General features: G+C 33.4%; 1 protein-coding gene across 1 annotated transcript in view; it reads right to left on the bottom strand.

Annotated features, from left to right (window-relative positions):
• The window catches only part of LOC124372428 (transitional endoplasmic reticulum ATPase TER94-like), a 35,224-nt gene that overhangs the window by 5,853 nt on the left and 4,282 nt on the right, over positions 1 to 25,089 (bottom strand). Inside the window, 12 exon segments of the mRNA XM_046830827.1 lie at positions 2,323 to 2,481; positions 4,930 to 5,054; positions 5,565 to 5,748; positions 6,288 to 6,623; positions 6,818 to 6,982; positions 8,972 to 9,220; positions 12,638 to 12,771; positions 13,745 to 13,892; positions 13,894 to 13,980; positions 14,776 to 14,968; positions 15,988 to 16,241; positions 17,757 to 17,862. Coding sequence (XP_046686783.1) covers positions 2,323 to 2,481; positions 4,930 to 5,054; positions 5,565 to 5,748; positions 6,288 to 6,623; positions 6,818 to 6,982; positions 8,972 to 9,220; positions 12,638 to 12,771; positions 13,745 to 13,892; positions 13,894 to 13,980; positions 14,776 to 14,968; positions 15,988 to 16,241; positions 17,757 to 17,862 — 2,140 coding nt within the window.

Genomic DNA, 25,089 nt, shown 5'->3' with positions numbered 1-25,089 from the left:
TCCACTGTTTTACTTTTAAATTTAACATTGTTTATTAAATTATGACAATGCACCTGTTTGTATTACAAATTGTAATAATGTTCAAATGTAATGTGCAATAAAGACTTTGACTTTGATGCCAATCAAGCCTTATGACATTTTTCACAACACAATACAGACAATAATGAACGAAGTCTGCCCTATTAAAACAACCAGAAACAAGGGACATAAACAAAGAAAATATTGGGATGACGAATGTACCAGACTAAAAAGCCTATATATTGAAGCTCTGGAAAAAGAAACTCTGCACAGCCGACCTGAGGACAAAGCTGAAACTGCAGCAAGGAAAAAAAGACTATGACCAAAGGCTTAAAACACTGAAGAAAACACAAACATCTGACTACATTACAAATGCCGACAACAAGTCCAGAGCTTTATGGCAAGTAATAAACAATGAAAGGAAGGTAAAACCCAACCAGGTGAGCAAATGAAAACTCATTGCAGACGGCAAGACACTACAGGACCCTGCTAAAATAGCAAACTGCCTCAATAGTTACTTTGCAACAGCTGCTGATAGGACACTCCAGGCAAACAACATTAACATAAAAAAATAGCAGCCAGGAGACACCCCCAATCACTAACTTCAAACTTCAACTCCAGCCTGTAACCCAGACAGATATACAAACAGCCATAGACTCTCTAAAACCTAAAACTTCATCAGGAATTGACGAAATATCAGCTAAACTTGTAAAAACCTGCAAAGAAGAACTCACTATTTCACTAACAGTTGTTATAAACAAGTCTCTATTACAAGGTGCCTTCCCAGCACAACTAAAAATTTCCAAAGTCTATCCAAAATATAAAAATGGGTCAACCACTGACACAAAAAGTTACAGACCAATATCACTCATCCCCACATTCTCAAAAATTTTTGAAAAAATTGTTCTCAACAGAGTTTCTTTCTCATCTAGAACAAAATTCACTTCTAACAAACCAGCAACACGGTTTTCTCAAAGGCAGGTCTACTACTACGGCCTTAGTACAACTCACTGAGTACATAATTGATCAACTAGAAGATGGCTGTGCAGTAACTGGCTTGTTCCTGGATTTCAGTAAGGCTTTCGACTGCCTCAATCACAAACAACTCCTCAAAAAAACTAGAAGCCCTGGGCATTGAGGGGATGGCGGGAAAATGGTTCCAGAGCTATCTAACTGACAGACAACAACTAGTTGAAATTCAGCATGTAGAGAACAACACTCTTCATAAAATACATTCTGAAATGACTGCCGTGCAAAGAGGAGTGCCACAGGGATCAGTTCTGGGACCGGTCCTGTTCCTCCTCCTCACAAATGATCTCCCAGACTATCTCCAGGAACACTGCCAAATCACAATGTACGCAGACGACACGGTCCTCACACTAAAAAATAAATCGGTAGAAACTCTAAACAGAAACGCCAACACTACTTTCAATAAGACTAAACAGTACTGCACCCACAACGAACTTGCACTCAACGAAAAAAAAACTGTCCAAATCAATTTCACTACCAAAAATAAAAACACAAACATAACACTTCCTGGGCTAGAAGCACAACAGAATACAAAGTACCTTGGAGTCATTATGGATTCACATCTTACATGGAAGCAGCACATTGACCATCTCTGCTAGAAACTTAGTTCCGGCATTTATGTCATAAGGCGAATAATGCAAATAAGCGACCAGGAAACTGCAAGAACAGCCTACCATGCCTTATTCGAGTCACATCTCAGATATGGCATGGTGGTATGGGGAGGAACTTCCAACAACAACCTCGAAAGAGTACTGATCCAACAAAAAAGAGCTGTAAGATGTCTTGCAGGCCTTAGATACCGAGAAAGCTGCAGAAATGCCTTCAAAGAGCTGAAGATTCTTACAGTAACTGCACTCTACATCCGTGATGCTATTCTCCATGCCATTTCAACAAGCCAAACCAGACATAGAGACATACATCATCACAAACACTCGAAATGCAGCAAGTTTTACTCTGCCACCACATCACCTAAGTCTGTACGAGAAAAAAACCATCCTACAAAGGAGCACTTCTCTACAACCATCTGCCCGAAGAACTCAAAAAAGAACCAGCACAACGCCTCAAGATCCAGCTCACAACATGGCTACAAGACCGACCTTTCTACACTGAAAAAGAATTTTTTGACAACCAGCTCTTCTTTTAACAAACTGACTGTAAAATAAAAAAAAATGTTTGACGCATGTACTATTCTCAATGAATACGTAAATAAAGATTATTGTCTATTGTCTATTATGCGACATTTATTAAGATATTTCAATAAGTTTATATACTTACATCCATAGCAACCTGGTTGTTGGCTCTCTCTCGTTCCCGTCTCAATTCACTTTCTATGCACTGCCGGATTGCCAATTTACAAGCTCTCTGACAGATTTCTGTGATATCAGCGCCCGAGAACCCATGTGTTACCTTTGCTATGTATGCTAGATCTACATCCTGCAAACACATGATCACAGTGAGTACTTGTGTTACCAATAAAACCCATACAAATTAGCTGCTTTAGCAATAACTTCTATATAGTGTTTAAACAAGGATGTGTTTTCAACTGTCTGGTTGTCCAAACAACTAATGGATTAGGCATATAAGCTAAAGCTATACATCAATATTATTTCAAGGGTTGGTAATAGCTCCAATGGATGGATTCCTCAGCTTCAATCTGGGAATTCATTCTACAACACTATCACTAGTAACATGTTAAAAGTTTGTTTACCACCATTAAAAAAAAAAAAATATTGTAACAAACAAAATAAATTTCGCATTATAAAAGAAATAGAAATTAATTTAAATACAAATTCCACCTAAGCAAAAAAAAAATTAAATTCAAATAAAATACTAGTGTTGCACCTTGGTGTGTTCACTGTAGTCGCACAGTCAATCAATCAATTTATTGTTTTAAAAACTTTTTAAAAGTATTAACAACGTTAGTATTGCAGGACAACGCCAAGTCTAGATATACATATAGATATACTATAAGTTAAATTACAGATAAACTATTACATTTTAAATTCAAATTTTTTTATAATTTGATAATTTTTGTACGTTAAGGTGTGAAAATAGGTGTAAAATAACGCCATCAATTAGTTAATATAAATTACTTCAATTAAATGACAATTAAAACATGTAAAACAATGGAATTAATCAACAAAACTAAAAATTCAACAATTAATAAAATATTTATAAATAAACTAACAAAAAAAAAAAAAAAAAAATAACAACAAGCTGTTAAAACTCATTTAAAAATAACAAGAAAAAAGCAACATCAAATCAACACACAACATCAAAGAGTAAAGAATTCTCAAAATGCAATTGGACTAACTCTAAAATAACTCCTGATGGCTGTAAAAAGGATTCAAATTCAAATTCAGTGAACTATTCTTTTACATGAACTATCATCTATTATATGCATTGCCTAGGCCTAGTAACAAGTATCTATCCAATTACAGCATAATAATCACTGATGTCATATGGGCTGATATTAATCAATAGCTTCTTTACACTTTTCTTGAAACAATTAATTTCAAGAGATTTAAGATGAGAAGGAAGAGAGTTGTAGAGTTTAATGCCTGTTTCAACAAAAACAATTTAAAGTGGTTTTAAGACTACATTGAGATATTCTAAGAGAATTTGAGTTTCTAGTCATATGGTTATGTACAGATCTATTTGTAGGTATGGGATGTAAATTTCTTTTTATATACAATAGGCAATCTAAAATATAAAGTGCAGGTACTGTAAGAATGCCATACTTTTTAAATAAAGGTTTACAGTGAGTCCTTATGTTTTACATTAGCTATAATCTTAATAGCACGTTTTTGTAAAATTAATAATTTTTTTGTGTTACAATCATTGCCCCATACAATAATTCCATAAGACAAAAGAAACTATGAAGGTATGCATAGTAGACAGTAATGAGGATGTTTGTAGTTACAATATATCTTAGCCTAATTAATATAAAAATACCCTTAGACACTTTATTGCATAACATTTCAATGTGCCTATCTCATTTGATGTTACTTTGAAGAATAACTCCTTAAGAATTTCACATAGTCAACGTTCTGTTGTCTAGACGGTTTTTTTAAACAAAATTCTAGAGTCTGGGTTTTATCTGAATTAAGACAGAGTGAATTGGCAGCTGACCAGTCTTTGATAGTGTCACTAATATTAGAAAGAACATCTTTAGCAAATAAAATATCATTACATTTAACTTGTACAGCCAGGTCATCAGCAAACATATAAGAGCTTGCATGGTTAGTAGCATTTTAAAAAGGCATTATCGTAATATTAATTAATTGATACTAAGTAATAAGAGTAGCCGGAGCTCAAGACAGCTGGTAACTTGCTCCAGTGATGTCACACCACAATGAGCATGACCCCTCACTGTATATTCTAGTAACCATGGTTATATCTAACGATTAAAATATTCATGGCTTAGATGAACCCACAGCAGTGGTTCCCAAGTATCAGATAGGAAGTCTACTGTGCATCTGGCTGTGAAATGCTGGCTGGCTATCTCCTCCATCCCTAGACCACACGTGCATATATTTAGGCCAAATGTGGCATTTGGATATTTTGTGATTACCAAGACATATTCTTTTTTCTAACATTTTATTTTGTTTAGATTTTTGCCCAAAAACCATATTTTGATAACATTATAACAGATGTTCTGACAACCACTTTAAAGATTTTGGCTACTTTATTATTATTCAACCAAAAGCAGGTTTTGATTTCTTAATGTTTATTTTATTCATAATAAGAAACCTAACAAATTGATAAAAATGCATTTGAAAATTCCTGTGACAAACACTGCATAGTTTTAAATCCAGCAAGTTAATTTATAGATATCTCCAAATATCCTTATACTCTGAAACACTTATATCTGTTAATTACCTTGGCTACAGGAGATTTGCGTAAATCAGCCTTAAATATAGATTCTCTGGATTTCTCATCTGGCAAAGGAATGTATATAAGCTGGTCTAATCTACCAGGACGCAGGATTGCTGGATCAATGATATCTGGAACAAAACAATGAATATTTGCATATGGACTTTAAAAAGAAATAAACTATTAGTAAGAGCATAAATTGTCTCGTGTTACCTCTAGGTTGAGCTAGGATGTGCCGCATTTAAATCTTGCGGCATTCTGTGCCTCTCTTACATTTCAATATCATTAACTCTTGAACTTACTGCAAGCCCACCTGCCTAAAGCCCTTATAGCTTTCTTTAGATACACCTCCTCAACCACTTTTGCCTCGCCCTTGTTCTGATAAGGAACATTTCCCTTTTCTCTGCACATCTGAAGTTGGTTCATTAAAAAAATTTCAGTACACGAAGAGGAATTTTGTGTAGACAGATTTTGGCCTGTACTCTCCGTAGATTTGACTGTCGAATCCCAATGATCAATTCTCAAATCGGAATCTTTGTTGAAAATTCAGTGGATTCAAGATTCGGCTTCCACACATCACTAGTATTAGTATTTTTTCTGAAGATAACACACTCAAGACAAAAACAGCAAAAGTGCCTTACCTGGTCTGTTAGTTGCTCCAATGATGAAGACATTTTTCTTGGCCCCCATTCCGTCCATCTCAGTCAGTATCTGGTTGATTACTCTGTCGGCAGCGCCACCGGCATCACCTACGTTGCCTCCTCTTGATTTTGCGATCGAGTCCAGCTCATCAAAAAATAGTACACAAGGAGCTGCTGCTCTGGCCTTTAATCAAAGTAGTGTCAATTAATATAAAAAACCTAGTCATTTGTCAGAAACAAAAGTATTGATCACAGTACTGACCCAATTTTAAATCAGTTTTGTCGTCAGGGAAAAATTGTTTTCAAGAAATTGATTTTTTTAGTTCATTATCTGACTAGCAAAGAAATCCAGTGTTTCAGTATATTGTTTTCTAATAGATTTGACTTGCCAGAAATGCTGGTACAATGATTATTCGTGCAACTCTCTGAAGGGGTACAGATTCTACATTATTTTGAACCAGTACTAATCTTAAATTTGTTATGACAAGTCATCAAGATAATTATGGTATTTCAGAAAAAATTAGTCATCAAAGTGCAAACAAAGAAATTAAATGATAATGTAAGTAGCTGGAGTAACACTTTAATCATTCTGTGAGCTGAAGAAGTTCAAGAACATAATATTGACTTCTTCAAATCATACTGGATAAAAAAAAAAACATATTGGAAAATATATATTCCTCCATGAACATTTGTATAATCGTATTTTACTTATAACCATCTCACCTTATCAAAGATGTCTCTGACGTTGGCTTCTGACTCTCCAAACCACATTGTGAGCAGCTCAGGACCCTTAATAGAGATGAAGTTGGCTTGGCACTCGTTAGCGATGGCCTTGGCAAGCATAGTTTTACCACATCCAGGAGGCCCATAGAAGAGTACACCACGAGATGGCTGCATACCGAACTTGAGGAACTTGTCAGGATGTTCCACAGGGTATTGCACCAGCTCCTGCAGTTCTTGCTTGACGTTTTGTAGTCCACCAATGTCATCCCACGTGACATTGGGCACTTCCACAACGGTCTCACGAAGTGCACTCGGGCTGCTCTTGCTCATTGCATACTGTAACAAAACAAGCAGTTATGCCAAAATTCCAAGATCTGTAATGGTTTAATTTGATCTATTAGTCATATAATGTATTTGTTGTCAATACTTTATAGACCAACTAATTATACTCTCAAATTTTATTTAAAAAATTGTTTTTTGTTTTATTAATTGTACTGTACATTGTACTTTAGACAAACATTACAACTTACCCTGAAATCATCCATGGTAACAGCTAGAGAGTTCAGTACTTCTGCATCAATCTGATCATCTTCTAAGTCTATGAGATCCATCTTTTCACGAATCTGTTGGAGAGCTGCTTCAGAACACAAGGAAGCTAAGTCAGCACCCACATGACCATGAGACTCTGCGGCAATCTGAAATTAATATTTATATATGTCATATCTAACTCTTGTTTTAGCTTATGTATGATACTAAAAAATATATTTGTTGCCAATACTTAAATCACACAAATTTGTATTAACAAAGAGAACTTGACATTTAATCCATTGGCCTACAACTACGAGTTATCTTGTAGTATGGAAAAAGGACCCACATGTACAACTACGAGTTTTCTCTACATCTCTGTTTATCTACATTACTTTATCTATTAAAAAAGGTTTTGTAAACTAAATAAATTACGTCATTGATGAGAACAATAAAGTATAAACAATGCACAGCCGAGGTCAGCTGAGAGCAGCAGACAGCTGTGTTGCCGTCTACGTCGCAATTCAGTAGCTCTAGTTGCCGGTTCGCGCTAACAAGGTTATGTTATTGTTTACATTCATTTTATTTTGAGTTTCAAAATGAGTCAAAAACGTATAAGAAGTGATTTTGAGATTAATAATGTTTTGTTTGAAAGTGAATTAGAAGATAGTGAATTTGAGGAAAGTGAATAATCTATTGTTATTGAAAGGCGTAAACGTGACATCGGTTGTGAATCAGATTCTAGTGATGAAGATATTTGTGATGCAAAAAATTATGCAAAATTAACATTTGTGCCCTATTTTTTCATAAAAGTATGTTTAAGTTATAAAATAAATTAGTTTTTAAAGGGCATAAATAATTTTGAATGTAGAAAAAAATATTTAAAATTTATGTTTCAAAATATATAATTGTAAAATTGTTTATTAAAAATAAAAAAGTTATTTCTTAAATAATTTGTAAAGGTGTCTATATAAAAGTCAGTGTAAATCTGAACAATTTAGTAAAAGTTTTATGTAAATATGTTAATATTTACTATTTGTAGGGTTATTTATCTAAAACACTACAATTTGTGTAATATTTGCTGGCCTAACAGGGCCCAGCACCGACAGATATGGGAGGTATGGCAATGGGTTAAATATGAGGAATGCTCTTTAGCCTTTTTTTACTTGGATCCCAATACCATAAAATTGTGTCTAAATTTAATATAACATAAAAAATGGGAAAACTGAGAGTTGAAATTGAAATTATACCAAATTAAAGCAATATTAATTTTAATAATAGCCGCTATTGCAATAGATATAATTCTCATAACAATGTTGGTTTAAGGTTTGATTTTGATGATGAAGAGTTTGTGAAGGTATGTTTTGGACCATTGCCATAATTGAGGGAACACTAGATTTAGAGATGTGCATCTGATCTCTTCCATAAGTGGACAACTAACCTAACACATATACTTAAAACTAGGTTAAAGTTAGTATATTGTACCAATGTACCAGTTATTTAATAAAAATTTTCCAATGAAAATTTTAGATCAAAAATTGCATTTGTAGAGCTGTTTATTTATTTTATTTTAATGAAAAAAGTCAAATTAATAAATTTTGTTACCTTTGCACATTTCATTGTGATCAGTTTAATCTGTATACCAGGTATAAAAATAACAAATGCTGAGAATGTGTTCTTGAAGTGAGGTGCACTCTACTACATGTGACTTTGCACAATTTAATGTTTAGACCAGTATAAATTTAGGGTAATATGCACAATAAATTTAACTTTAAAAATGGTTTACAGCTGAGATAGATCGCACCAAGAACTCATACTCCACCTACATACAGTTGAAGTTTCAATACAGGATCTTGACTTCAGGCCTCTGCCATTTTGGAATCATTTGAAACCTCAGAAACAGTAATTATTGAAACAATCTTTGCATGAGTTGTAGATATCCCATACAAAATGTATTACTAAAATGAAAATTTGCTATCATATCAAAACATTTGTCTAAAGTTCATTATAATAATGCAATTCTCCAAGATGACTACTGCTGAAGAGCTGATATACAATTGAGAAGTTTTGAGTAATTAAGTTTTAAAGTCCAGCTAACATGAAGTGATAAGTCAACATCCTAAAAAGCTTCACCAGTTTCAAATGCCTTCAACACTCACTTGTTCCAAGTCAACATCATCGGCCAGCTTCATGTTCTTGGTGTGGATACGGAGCACCTCCAGTCTGCCGGTAGCATCTGGTATGCCGATGTCAATCTCCCGATCGAACCGGCCAAACCGCCGTAGTGCGCCATCGATGGAGTTGGGTCGATTTGTCGCCGCCATCACAATCACATGTGAGCTCTGCTTTAATCCGTCCATCAGTGTGAGCAGCTGGGAGACAATACGGCGTTCCACCTCTCCGTGTGTCTGTACAAGGATGACGTTAAGTGATTATTTTACAAAAATTAAAATTATTTCAATACCAAAATACATTACTCCTCTTCCCCCTCCAGAACAGAGAAGAATTTAACTTTCCATTAATCCATTCCAAATTCAATATCAGATAGACAACTATATCTTACATATAGATATAACTTATATCTATATATCTTATATACAGGGGTGCTGAAAAGTCCCGGGACGGTCTAATAACTTTTGAACTAATTACAATATAAGAACCAAAATTTACATCAAGCTTTTGCTCATATAAAACTATTATTTTATGTATTTCACCCATGATACCCTGCTTATGGGGGACGTCCCGCTAGGGGTTGGTGAAAATTCTTAAATAGAAGCATAGGTCGAGTCGTACATCAAATTAAAGCTCTTTTAAATTAGAAACATTTTGGCGAAAAATCTGATGACGTAAAACAGTTGACGCATTACAAAATGGCGGACACTCAAAAGATTATAAAATACAGAACTTTTCAAATGCAAACATTCGGTTGTTAGAGAAAAACTGAGACACAATCTTTTATTTTATTTCTTTTACTTCAAATCATTTACCAAAACAGTTATAACAAATGTTCAAAGTGTTTGCCTTCAGTTTGCTGACAATATCCCAATCGAACGCTGATACTGATATCACATTGTTTATCTGGAAATTCCTTATCAGCAGGTAAGGTTATTACCTTCCTTATCTGGAAGGTAATCAGCTGGAGCAAACAAGACCAAAAAGACAACAATGAAATTGCCAGCTGACAGATACTTGTTTTATCCAACTCAGTCACTTAGAAGTCTTCAAGCCCTAATTTTTGCAAGTAGTTTCAGTAGTGCTAGTTTATTTTGCTATGGCGCTTTCCGAGAGAGAAAGAATAACTTTATTAATGATGCGCGGGTTTGGTGATCGTATTAGATCATGTGATGAGGTAAGGCATCTGTTTAATGAAAATATCTGGTTTCAGCAAGATGGAGCCCCTCCCACATTATGGCGTACATGTAAGACATTTTTTAGACAATGTCTTTCCACATAAGTGGATTGGTAGAAGGGGAACAATAGAATGGCCTGCACCGTTCTCCAGATTTGTCCCCTTTAGACTACTTCTTTTGGGGCTACCTCAAAGAAAAAGTGTTTAAAACTAAAACCTCAAAATTTGGATGAGTTGAGAAACCGTATTGTAAGAGAAGCTCAGGGTGTTTCTCTCCAAGCTTTAAACAATGCGATATCAGCATTCTACAATCGATTGGGATATTGTCAGCAAACTGAAGGCAAACACTCTGAACATTTGTTATAACTGTTTTGGTAAGTGATTTGAAGTAAAAGAAGTAAAATAAAAAGATTAAGTGTCTCAGTTTTCTCTAACAACCAGAATGTTTGCATTTTGAAAAATTCTGTATTTTATAATCTTTGAGTGTCCGCCATTTTGTAATGCGTCAACTGTTTTACGTCAGATATTTTCGCCAAAATGTTTCTAATTAAAAGAGCTTTAATTTGATGTACGACTCGACCTATGCTTCTATTTAAGAATTTTCACCAACCCCTAGCGGGACGTCCCCCCATAAGCAGGATATCATGGTGAAATACATAAAATAATAGTTTTTATATGAGCAAAAGCTTGATGTAAATTTTGGTTCTTCTATTGTAATTAGTTCAAAAGTTATTAGACCGTCCCGGGACTTTTCAGCACCTCTGTATATATATATATATATATATATATATATATATATATATATATCTTATATATAGAGAACTATATTTTTCAATCCAGCATATTCAATAACCAGTCTGTTTATTAGATTCTAAGGAAGGTGGTTATGGTGCTAAAGAATGAAAGAATGTAAAAAAGTAAATACAAAATTGGTAATTTTTCGCTAAATCCTAAATTATTTTTGTTTTCCTTAAATACACCTCAACTTCTGTATGACATGATAAAAAAATCATTAGGGTTACTTTTTTAATAGTATAAAATGAGTCAGGTACAATAAAAGTTGAAACACTTTTTATTTGAATTTTACTTAAAATTTTGTATACAAAATTACAGCTTTGAGGTATGGATGCATAGAATTATTGTTACCTTACTACTTCCAAACAACATAAACTATTCTTGCTCCACCTTGAAGCTGATTATAAATACTATATTTATAATCTGAAAAAAATAAGTCAATCCGATATGCCATTATTGTATTTTTACAATAATCTAGGGAAAAACCCCTATCTCTTGTTAATATATTTCATGTTTCTGGTCCACTTAGTTGACCTTTAACAAAGACACTGAGTAATTTTGACCCATGTTTTGATATTACCAGAAAGGTTATTGATATACTGATGAAACTCAAATTATAATAGAGATTTAATTATAAAATAAATTAAGAAATTCCTTACCTAATACACATCTGGGAATTGTTACACAATTTAATGAAAAAAGAAGGAAATGTTCATTTTCAAATGAACCATTTTTTAATACAATACTTTCATTCCTTTAAACACTATTAAAAATAAAAATTATCCATTTACTATATTTGTTGTAAATTTTTTTTATTTATGTACCTGATAAAGAATTACTCAAATGAATGTTTATTAAGTTTGTCTTAACAATATTTGTTTCAAATCATGAATGTGTTTAGTATTTTTCATAGAGTGAAGATATTTTACAGTACAACACATCCATTCCTTACAATCGTAATATTTTACAGACATGTACAAATCTAGAACATGGACATCATAGTTTTACTTTACTCATTTTTTCAAACTGATTTATACTGTGTAATCTGTATTTTTATGGGTTCTGCTTTCTCTTTTACTTCTATCAGGGTGTTAGAAACAAAATTCCCTGCTGGAATACACCATAAATTGAATCAGTTGTTGACAAAGGCTTAGTGCTGTTGCTTATTATGCATATGCACTATTTATTATGCACTATGCAAAAACATGTTTAAGTTACTAAAAGTCATCATAAAGTATTGCACATTTGACAATATCAATGGATTTAGCTATGTTCAAATGAAACATTGCATTGCATGTAGATATATTTTGTTTAAATTTTTTGTAAAAAATTATGTATTAACTTTCTTTTTTTTTCAACAAAATTTAACAATTTTAAATCAAAAGAAAGTAGAATAAAGGGGAATTGTAGATATACAAGCATATATATATTAAAAATTTTGTTTACTTACATTTTTTATCACTAAAAGTAGCATTCTATGAGGAATGCGTGTGATTCAAGGTCAAAATTCAAAGTTAGCCAATGTTTCATCCAGAAAAACATTGCCCTTTATATTCAGTAGCCTATATTTTATTAATATCAAATTTATGAATAAATTAAGTGTTAAAGGAACCATTCATTCAGTAATCTAAATTAGAAATTGTATTTAAAGTGCTTTATCAATACGTCACCAGTAGCCTACCTTTTCTCTCTTTGGTGCTATAGCATCTAATTCATCAATAAAGATAATGGCAGGTGCATTTTTGTCTGCTTCCTCAAAAGCTTTACGAAGGTTGCTCTCCGATTCTCCTGCCAATTTGCTCATGATTTCAGGTCCTGAAATAAAAGTATTTTTATTTTCGTTCGGTCTATTTTGAATAAACAAAGCCATACAAGGGCTTACAACCTAATCACTTAGCATGCTATTGATATTGATTAATGAGTTACAAATTAAATGATTTTAATGAATAGCTAAACATTAAATGTGTTAAAAGTGTATTTGATATATAGAGGAAATTTACTAACATTCTGAACTAGACATTCAGAAATTAAAATTTCTGGTTTTTATAAAATTGTAAAATTATTTCAGTTAATCTAAATATATCGCACAATAAATGGGCCATAGAGAACACATCATCACAAACAAATATGATTGATCAGACAATTGCTAGTACAGCTCTACCATGACTCACATCTTTTATTGCACAATACAGCTTCAACAAGTCATTATATAAGTTATAGCAGTCTATGTTTAAAAGAGTTTTCATTGAAACTGGGAGAGACAATAATATAAACAGAATTATATTAAATTTGATTTTTTTTTCAGTGAGAAAAAAACATAATATTGCTAAAATAGATGTTATTTTTCTGTAGAACTAATACAAATACATGTCGTTGTACCTTATAACTATTTGACTACAATATTTCATAAAAAGAAAAATAATTAAACCACAGATTGTAAAAAAAAATTAAGCATACATGTTATGAGTCCGGAGAACAAATAGGATCCTCAGAACAAATAAGTCTACAGAATTTACTAAAATTTAATGTGATTTCTCATTCAAAAGATTTTATTTCATTTCATTTCAATAAAATTAATTGAAACTAAACAATCTATTTAACAACAAAACAATTACTATGCTGAATACCACCTAATACTATATGTTGAAAAACTTAATAGCAGTTAGTTAATTTATTTGGAAATTTACAATAATCCAGTTTGCATATTGCTAACATCTTTATCTCCAAATTAGAATTTGAACATAGAAAAAAATAAAGAAACCTTAATTTCTATCTAACAAATACTGACCGTTTATGAGGAAAAAGAAGGCGCCAGTCTCGTTAGCAACAGCACGTGCAATGAGTGTCTTTCCTGTTCCAGGTGGTCCATACAACAGTATACCTCGTGGTGGCTTCACTCCGATGGCCTTGAAGAGACTGGGGTGACGCAGCGGTAGTTTCCACCATTTCTTTGATCTGAGCCAGCTGCTTGCGGCAGCCACCGATGTCGTCGTAACCAACTGCATTTAACGCTTCCTCCTCTTCCTGCCCAAACACAATTCATTCAATACTTTCATGTTATCTACAAGTATTTGTTATTTTTTTTCAATTGTTATTTTGTACAGTGAAACAATTAAGTACATTTAATGATCAAGGCTAACTTTTTATTTTATACGAACAAAAATTTGTTTGAAAAATTGTTAAAAGTGATTAATTTAACCCTTAGCACTCGGACGAAAATAACAGAGAATGCCTAGCAGGTTGGATACTTAGTTTCGAGACGAATACTCACGAGTAAGGCGCACCCCTATACACTCAAAACCCTCTGTACTATGTTACTATTATTTCAAATATGAAATAAATTACTTGTCCTCTGGACTTGACTAGTGCTACATTCTATCGGGAAATGTGGCAACTACATAAATCAGTAGTTTTAGATTTCTTTAGTTTTGTTCTAATCAATATCACACGCTTCTACTGTTAGTAAAATACCAGTTAAATTTATTATTTACAAATTTTATTTTAACATTAAATAGTCATCATGGTACATTGTCGTAATCTAGGTTCTGACGGAATAGGACAAGTCATTGACTAGAATTTGATGATAAGTGAGTTAAATATAACATAAATAAAAATATTTGCTTAAGAACTTTACCATTTAAAGTAATAGTAAAAGGCGCTTTAGTTAAATATATTCACATATTTTAAAGCTTAACAAAAAACAATAATATAGTTTGCAAAACATAACATTGTTTTCAGTTTAGTTCTAAAGTCTATTTGGATCAAAAATTTAAAAAAATCATCTAAATCCATATCTGGTGAATTCAATTTTGTAAAGACCTCTCGTTTGATGGGATCTCCCTCGCAGTGGATAACCGTGTCTGGAGCCACAATGCAGTATGGTGATGGATCAGTCTCCACCACTTTGAACTCTACAGCCCGCATGCCACCACGCACTATGAATGCATCACCTTTGTGTATCGGTCGGTACGCTTCCAGGAAATAAGGCTTCAGGTACACTTCAAACAGGTTTCTGGACATAAAAAACAAGAACTCTTTAATCAGAATCAAATTCAGGTCACATCTAGCAACTCCAGGTTAATTGGGTTGACAAAATTATTAAGGTCAATTTCACCTCTGATGAGAATTGAAACTTTACTTTATCATCAGTCAATACAATAAGAACAATAACCTAGACCCATATACAAATGTTTCATCATTAAAAATCACTGTTATTATAAAATTAATGAGATAGGCGAAAATGAAGAATTGGTTATTTGTAGAATGCCCTGTATAATATTTTTTGTCATACATTCTTGTTCTTATGATCATGATTATTAGGACCATTAATAAACTCAGTGGCAAGAAAATTATAGAACTAAACTTAAGATTAACTACATTCATGAAATAGGATTAACAGTGCTTCACTTCAAGCACTGAACTTACATCTAGACCTATCTTCAAAATTGTAGTAAATGACTTTTCAAATTACAATATTTTTCCACACAAAATATTTTAGATAATAAAGGCAAAAATTGATATAACTTCTAAGATGTCTCACCATTTTTTAATATAAATAAACAAAACGTGATGTTAAAATCACATAACTTTAATCTAAAATTATTTAAATTAATGACGAACAAACATGTTACAAACTAGTTAATTGGAAATATTTTGTAAATGAATACTGAACACTTACTATAACGTTTTTAACAAATTAATTCATCAAGACGGTGGAATGATCATTAATAAAATATTAATTGTATCTAGGTTTTGGCAGGAAATAAAATATTTTATTGTTTTTTAAATATGAGGCATAAAAGCAAATTTGGATAAGTTAACATAGTAGCCTACTTCAAAAATAAATAGAAAATATAGAAGAAAATGTATTTTCCAGATAAGCAAATAAATCAACTTTACAATTTAAAGCCTCTTAAATTAATACCTGTTGATCCACCATTTGATCCACATACCCATACAAAATCCTCGCTTTAAACTACTTTAATGCTGTATTAACACTAAAAGTTGACATAAAGCAAAACAATAACCAACCCTGTGAGTCCTTCGACCGTGTCGTCTATGGGAAGCACATGGATGCGTTTGCCATACTTAACATCAGGACAGGGCTGTACTGACACGACATCCGACAACCGCACACGGAGGTTGTTGCGCACAACACGGTTCATCCGTATCTTCTCATCAGCGCATGTGTCGTCGGACAGAACAATGCAAACTGTCTCCTTCCTCCGCTTCCCCTTCAGAAGGACTGTATCACCCCTAAACAGCTGGAGCTGATCCATTTTGGCCTGAAGTCAAAAGTCACAACATAAATAAACTAATCCAAATCCTTTAAAAACACTTAAATAGGTTTGACAAAGAAGCACACGAATTAACTGTACACCCTATATAGTCATCAAAAGTAATAACTGAATACATGGAATTGTAATGTTGCTATTAGTTCTGGCTGAAAGTTAATAAGCACCTCATCGCCTAATCAGCTGCATTACATTGTTGCTTCTCAGCTCTATAGCTGGCTAATACAATTCTGCTCTTATTGTTTAATTCAATTCAAACTCAGATATAAATAGCATCATCGTCAATAACAATATAACTATGTTATTTATATGCTAATATGAATTATACACAATTAACTGTGTTCTAAAGTAAATTAGGGGAGTGAAAAAGAGACACCTTTGTCAAGACAGGCACAGAAATCCTTCTGGTAGGACCAGAGCCAGGCTGTGGAGTAACCTTTTCCTACAGTAAAGCTGGAAAAGAGGATTAGATCCTTAACCAGGAGAAAGGCCTCAGGGCTAAGACAATCTAAAACGTTTATCTCTTCTTATGTAAAAGGATAGTTAACACTCCTTGAACAAGGTAAGTCGGATATACGACTAGTATTACGGATGTTTAGAGGACACGACTCACTTAGGAAACATCTGATTAAGGTTGGTCTAAGCCAAACAAATGAATGCAGACTCTGCGAAGAAGCAGAAAAATATTTGACTAAACTGTCCTGCCGTATGCAAAATCAGGGGAAAAAATCTTAGGGGTGTATCTTCTCATCCCTAAGGATATCAGAGATCAGGAGCCCTCAAATCTTATAGTAAAAAGCTTCAGATTTCGAGGGTCTGAATATTAAGTAAGGGAGGTACAAAGGTCCTTTCAGGACTATATGCCAAAAAATTTGTCTTTCCTTCTATAAAAATATGTATTTACTTTACATATATATATATGGAAACCTCAAACAGTAATAATACAGAATTCCGCAAAAAAAATCCTTGATGGAAACATCATGTAGTTTAGTTGTTTTAATTAAAAACTTAATATGGCTGACCAGTGTCGTCCCAGTGATAATTCTGGTGAAAAAATTTGACTCCAGATACTTGTAGCCGTACAAATGACAATAAATGGGTTGTACCATACGACCTACAATGAATTGTAAAGTATCAAACTCGCATTTCTTTAGTTGTCCTGTAATTTTTATGTAAAACAATCTTTTCTTAATGATGCAGTAAACATTTTCAATAATCTGACACTTAACTTTCATTGGCATTGAAAACAGTATTGCACTTTTTCATTAAATATTTTTAAGTATTCTAAGGAAATAATCTTTTTGCATACTGGAACAAATGTACCTTTTTTTGTAACACATTCTATAGTCCATGCTGATTTAAAACTATACAGTGTACTACATCTTAGGTTTTCTACTTATATTTGTATAATTAAATTTATTAACTAATATATAAACAATTGTTTAATAGCAAAATGTAATATTACTAATTAAGATCTACTGGTTGAGATTTTACTGTGCAAATTACCTGAGACAAGGCAACGACTGAGTTGTCATCGTTAACTGCCTCCTCCACCAGGAGCCTATTGGGCTTGTCCTTCTTGCGCAGGATTGCTGTAGCCAAATCATCGGGACTGAAAAATATTAATGTTTACTGGACTTCATTCAGAAAACATAGTTTCTTTAATTCTCTGACTGTTTCTGCTAAAAAATAAGTATGATCCTTATGACTCAAAAGCTTTAGTTACTACCCTGACATGCTAGATTTCAGCTATGGAAGGTTTCAGTATTTAAAACTTATTGTAAATAAACAAATGTTCATATCTAAGCGATATACCTGTAGCTGTAGACTAAACAGAACAATCTACAGCATAGCAAACAACAAACTAACAGTTGTCTAAACAACTAGAGATTGAACCCCCTTATTTACAAGATGAAGATAAGCTTTCTCAATTAGTCACTATTTACCACTGTTCTATGCTTGTGTAGTTAAGTGAGTATTGATTAAGCTTGAGTCAATACTCAAGTGGATATTCAATATCCAAACCTGAAGTTGTGATTTATGCCATTTTAACCCTGTAACTGGGCGTTAGCACCATAATGGCTGGCTCGCTTTTTAACAAAATTGTTGCTCATCTATCTTTAACTATCATCAATTAATCAATATATCTTTCTTCAATATTTTAGTAGATGAATTGCTTCAATCAGTTTAAGATCTTCTTCAGTTTTGGTGTGCTATTTTGTGTTTTTATTTGAAGAGGTAATTTTGAAAAAGGTTTTAACCTGCGGTAGCTTGTTTTTTTTTTTTGTTTTTTTTTAATGGATTTCTAAATTTCACGTTTCCAAAACAATTAAATTCCAATTTAGAATATTGTAACCACGAGTTACTGTTAATTGTTTAACAGGTCATTTTGAAATCTTCAAATGAAGTACTGTTTGTAGAATATACAAACTATACACTATCATAAATCCCAGCTGGATAAAACTGGCCCTGGCAGCATCTCTTCATTTAAGCTTTAATATTTCCTTAACAGCTGTTTGTGCTAGGAGAATTTTGTCCAGATTTGCTCAACTAGTTGCACCATATAGACTTAAGCCAAATACAATGTGGGATTGAATAAGAGAAAAGTAGATGATTTTTTTAATGTTTCTAGATTACAAAACATAACCACATATTAAGGTAAGAGAGGTTAAGTGGTAGAGAGGACTTTATAGACCTAACTTCGCCTCCAATAAAGACATTTTTCATTTCATTTCATTAAAAATATTAGTATCTTTAAAAATAAACATAGTTAACATAAGTTAAAATTTTTATTTGACGCTAAAAAACATGTAAATATAAAAAACATCTTAAAGAATAATTTTTGTTTCAAATGTACATTACATTATCCAGCAATGTAAAGATTTTGTTAGGACTAAATCTAAAATGCACAAAAAATGTTATGATCGAACTCAAATATTAAATTTAAAAGCATTTGAGTAAAAGAAGTTTTTGGGTACTTTTGAATATTGTTTGTACAAATAGTAAAATATTCCGTAAGCAAATAATTTTTGTATGTATGACTGTTTGGCTTTCCATTGGATGTATGGTTTCAATACATGTAAAAGAAATGTATTATAAACATAGGGGATGTTGTAGGAAGGTTTTTTTAAAGCACTAAATTTTGTTTTTTTTGTTTTTTTTTTGTTATCTTCCTCCACCCAGAAACCCAGATCAAAGGATTAACACATTCAATGCGGATGACGCGTAAGTGCGGCATTTAGTTGCCTCGTCATGTGCTGATGACGCGTAAGTGCGGCATTGCGCGCGCACCCATATAACCCACAATCCTCGGTCCTACGTTTAGTTTGCTGATGTTAATGGCTAATGACAGTAGTGTATAGAGGTTATAGTATTATAAATTGCCCTTCGTTTTTAATGTATATTGTTTCATAGTTTTAAACATGAGTGATAAGGAACCATTAGATGTTCGTAATCCCGATTGCCTAACTCTAAGTGAAATAGATAGGTATGCAAACTATGAATCAGATTCCGATGAGTACAGTAGTGGGGACAGTTATAAACCAAGTGGAAATGAATCCAGTGACAGTGATGAGCCTGATGATGGCCTTGAAAACTCAGTAAGTATATGTAATGCTTCATCCTGTCTTCCCGATAATGACGTGCCCGGTCCTAGTGGCCTTCAAAACATGGACAATGCCACACCTCCCTTATCTCTACCAACTCAACTGGCAACAACACGAGGGAAAAAACCTCCCCGTGTTGAGTTACAGTGGGATGAATTACCTGAGATGAAAACATTTTTGTTTAGCCAACCTACAGGATTGAAAGTTCCGTTGCCTGGCAACAATCCAATAGACTATTTTCAACTTGTTATTGACGATTGCTTCTTACTTAGCATTATCAGGGAGACTAATCTGTATGCCGTTGATGTCTTTTTAAATGGAAATCTAAAACCGAAATCACGAATTAACCATTGGAAAGACATTACATTGCCTGAATTTAAAACTTTCCTTGACCTATTATTCCACACTGGCATCATGAAGCTGCCTCAACTCCAACAGTATTGGATGAAAGATGAATTATTTCATACATGTTTTGGTAAATATATGTCGAGAGACAGGTTTTTTATTATATTAAGATGTATGCACCTGGCATCTGAAGACCAAACTGACAGATTGCAGAAAATCAAACCGGCTATGGAATATTTCAATAACAGAATGTCTTGTATTTATGCCCCTTGCAAGTAGTTATCTCTAGATGAGTCCATGGTCTTATGGAGGGGTCGGTTGGTATTCAAACATAAAAAACAAAAGACATAAATATGGCATAAAGCTGTATGTTCTGTGCGAACCTAATGGCCTTGTAATGAAGTTTGCTATATATGCTGGTGCTATGGACATACTTTCTGGTGAGGGACACTCAAAGAAAGTAGTACTATATTTGATGGACGAGTGGCTCAACAAAGGGCACTCAATATATGCGGATAATTTTTATAATAGTATTGAGTTGACAAAAGCACTTATTGAAAAGAGAACTTACATAACAGGAAACTCTTCGAATAGACAGAGTTGATAATCCCAAAGAAGTTGTAAAACAAAAAACTGAAGAGAGGTGAAACAGTAGCTAAATATCACAATGGAGTTATGGTGGCAAAATGGAAGGACAAAAGAGACGTATTGTACATTAGTAGTCATCAACAAAAACTAGGGGACCAGGAGAGAATTGGGTTCAAAGTGGGGATAACTAATAATATTGGAGGGATAATAGGGCAAGGTAACCCACATGAAAGAACTGCTAACTAAGAAAAAAAAAAAAAAAATAACCACCAGTAAAACCGACCCTTTACTAATTGAAACTCTTCTCTAGCTACCTGTAGGGCCAACCTGAGCCAACCATTATAACTTATTTGCTGCCACAACTTCCTTAAATAATTTTTAATCACTCTAAATGGTCCATTTCTGCTTTAGTATACGCTATCGGAGGAGTTCTGAATGGTTTTTAGGACAAAAAAACTGGATGTCTCTAAACTGAATAAATACTTAATAATAACGAAAGGCTAGATCTAGTGTGGTTACAAGTACATGACTTTCTTGCTGAAATGTCACTAACCCAGAATGCTAAAACAAACACAATATTTGTTTGGTTGGTCTCAAGACAATGAGGTAGAGTCGCCAATCACCAAACGACGATATACCCATATTAGTCACTGTGATATAGCATACATTTATATAACATATTTAGCTTTACAAATTTGTTTGAAATAGCAGTTTTTATCAATATTCAATAACATACTGGATTTTGATTGTAACACAGTGTAGGGTACTTTGGGATTATACCGACCACACCCAGACATGAATCGTTATTTCACATTTTGCTTCTACTGATTACTAGATTAGTGTAGAACAATATTTCATCAATATAAAACAGGAATTGTCTTATTGCAAACCCCTCCCCATCCTCAGACAGAGGTCAAAGTCGAGCAGTCTAGTAGATAACGTGATTGCAGAGTCTCACCGCCCATTCAGCTGGTGCGTCGCTTTGTTGAACTTCCGTGTTTTACCCCTACATTTCTCCAAACACAAAAATTCAATAAAAACAAACATTACCAAACAAAAACTAAACTCTTTATTGAAAAAAAACACTCAAAAATTGTTTTTATTCTTGATTACACTCCGCCACCCAAAATGTAAGTGCCTCCGGCCGTCAGCACGGGCTTCGGCACCGCGGTGCTGCCCCGCGCTGATGTCAACGAAAGAAAAACATCCCTCGAGATAGTACCTATCAGTAAAATACCAAATTCTAGAGGGGCTGATCAGAAATATAAATTGAATTGTAATGGAAAGACAATTATGTACCGTGCAAAAAAACTTAAATAATCATGTGATGCCGCGCGGCCTGCCGTAATCGGGATTCTCGAGAAAGATAAGATAACAGCGACAACAATACTTGGAAATGCTTGTAATTTTGTAATTAAAAAGTTGTTTTTTTCGTTCTATCATGTTTGTTTCTATAAATTTATATTTTTGTGTTCTTCATACTGGTGTGGTCGGTATAATCCCAAAGTACCCAGTGTAGTAATATAACAAAAATTCTCAAAAAGCAATATTATATTATTATGCTTTAGCTTTAGAAAGTTGCCTAATTAAGGTCAAAGTCTATGATTTTGAACATGGTATTGATTAGATAAACACCATCAAGTCACACTGATCTACAAGTGTCTCTCTCCCAAGAAACACCTTTGCTTATAAAATTGTTTCAAAGAAATGAACTTAATGTTGTACTCAGCTTTCTTTCATATTATGAATAATAGAGATCTACCTAGAGTAGATGAGCCTAACTATGATGCTGTTCTAACATTCTGACCACTTCTTCAACAGTGCAATAGATTGTTTAAATTTTACTATAAAGGCAATCAGCAGCTTTCTGTTCATGAATCAATCATTGGAACCAAGAGCCAATCTCAACTTATGCAATATATGCTAAATAAGCATCACCGCCATTGAGGATAAAGTTTGGGGTTCTTTGTGACTCCATTTCCAACTACTGTCTTAGCATATGTTATTACAAAGGAAAATGGAAAAAGGAGAATGCCCAATATAGAGTTGAAATTTAAGAAAACAGTCTTGGCTACTCAGTCGTACAAATCTGCTGATGGGTTGCAATGACTTACCAAAAGGTTATCATGTCTTCATGTACAATTTTTTTTCTGATATAAAATTAGTGAGAAATTTATATACAAACAGAACATTTTTCAAGAGAACTTTAAAATGGGACAACCAGAACTGGGTGCCAACAAGAATTGCGTTGAATGGATTGCCGCCTCGCATTGCCACAACAGTGGGTATTTTTTTGTAGGGAAACAAGTGAGATTTCTTGTTAGAGTACCTAACCGCAGAGTAAACACATTAAAGGAGCAAATTGCCCCGCTTATTAAACCAAGCAGCACTATTATAACTGGTAGGGGTATAAAACTCGCAAATTGGAGGATGCTGGTTTTACTCATTACACAGTAAATCGTAAATAAAACTTCTTGGACCCAGACACAGTCGCAAGTACACAGCAAGTCGAAAGGATGTGGGGTTAGCTAAATGGCGAAACTAAAGACATCATGGTACAGCACGGCACTACCTCGATTCTCACCTAGCTGAGTACATGTGGCGGTTGGAGGTAGCAGCAGAGTACGGCAGAAATTCATTCGACGCAATTCTTGCCGACACTGTCCAGTTCTGGTCATCCCAGTTAAAGCGGTACACCTTAAATATTGTAAGTTTGTATTTTCGTCAATAAAGATTTGTTTCAGTTTGGTTACTTTATCTTTATTTTCAGAAATAATAGGGTGTGGTATTTTCATAGTACAATCAGCAACACATACGCAATTCAGCAACACGATTAGATAGACCGCACAAGAACGCAGTGGACAGAGTAGTAAGACGCCACGAATGCCCGTCCAGCAGACACTGACAGGCACCGGGTGGAGTCTCGTTGGCTGTGGGGGGGGAGTGGTCTTGTAGGGAGTGTTGTGTGAGTAAACAATGTTTGAGTTCTATTCACTAGAGATGGTTCTATATAGGCTAGTTTTTGAACAAAACACAACTAAATACACCCGTTTTCAGAAATAATAAGTGTAGTTGGTATAATACCAAAGTTTTATGGGATGAAAATGGTCAAAATATTGAATTTTAAAAACATTAAAAGTGGAACTTTTCTTACAAAGATAGTAGGAAGTTATGGTTAGGTAAATTTATAATATTTGTTTGCTTTATCAATTTGCATTTATTTTATTGGGTCAAAATTCCCCAGATTTCAGCATTAGTGGTAAGTGTAAACTTAACAGCCAGAGTGGCAAAATACGAGTTTCGCTTTATTAATCTATTGCTATTGTCCTCCTGAACCCAATGACACTGAAATATAAGGTTTCAATGTGTGTAAATGACAAATAACGAAGTTATCGAACATTAACCGTTTGAGTGCCACGGGTATTTTCCAAAGGCATATACATAAAGTGCCACGCTGTTTTTCGCATATTTGTAAGCTTTTGGGAAAAAAGCTGTTTAAAATAACTACCAAACAGATTTTCATCATTCTGTTGTTGTTTTTTTTCTTATAAAATGCAGAATATGATACATATTGTTACAAATAAAATTTGATTTATAAAAATATCAAAATTTTAGTATTTATAAAAAAAGTTTTTTACTTTTGTATAAAAAGTTAAGTTTTGACCTAATTTGTGTGTATACGGTATTTTTAAGATTTTTTTTCTTTAAATACCATGATAAAGGCCATATGATTCTAAATAAAACCCATGTGTAATATCTTATTCTAGAATTTTAAAAACATGGTATTATATGTATTAACAAAATGCTGCCCGGTATCGACATTTTATAAACTGTACTTCATTTGTCAGAGTTTAGAAATTACTTAGTAATGATGTAGTTTTCCCAATAAATCTAATAAAACATCAATATAACACAAATAAATATGATTAGTAAATGTAGAAACAAATACTTGCTAACATATTTACATAAAAAATTACATTTACTAAATAATAACCCTAATATTTACACTGAAAATTCACAATTTTAGCTTGGACACAACTCAAATCACTACAATAATTTTGTAAAGAAATACAGTACAATACTGTAACAGTTACTATTTTATTTTGTATTTACTCAAATGCTTGGTTATTGGCACATAAACAACAAGAAAGTCCGTTACGCAACACGGTACTCGTCCGCTACGTAGTGTGACTGGAAGACGGAATCATTGCACAGGTACTTCGATAGGCCTATTAACACAGCCCACTATTTTTGGACGAGTTTTCCTTATCAGAGATCAAAATAAACTTCATTATACGTTC

The sequence above is a fragment of the Homalodisca vitripennis genome, unplaced genomic scaffold, assembly GCF_021130785.1.
Source record: "Homalodisca vitripennis isolate AUS2020 unplaced genomic scaffold, UT_GWSS_2.1 ScUCBcl_3167;HRSCAF=8517, whole genome shotgun sequence".
NCBI lineage: Eukaryota > Metazoa > Arthropoda > Insecta > Hemiptera > Cicadellidae > Homalodisca > Homalodisca vitripennis.
The sequence above is the reverse complement of the archived record's forward strand: the minus strand, read 5'-3'. Positions and strand labels throughout refer to the sequence as shown.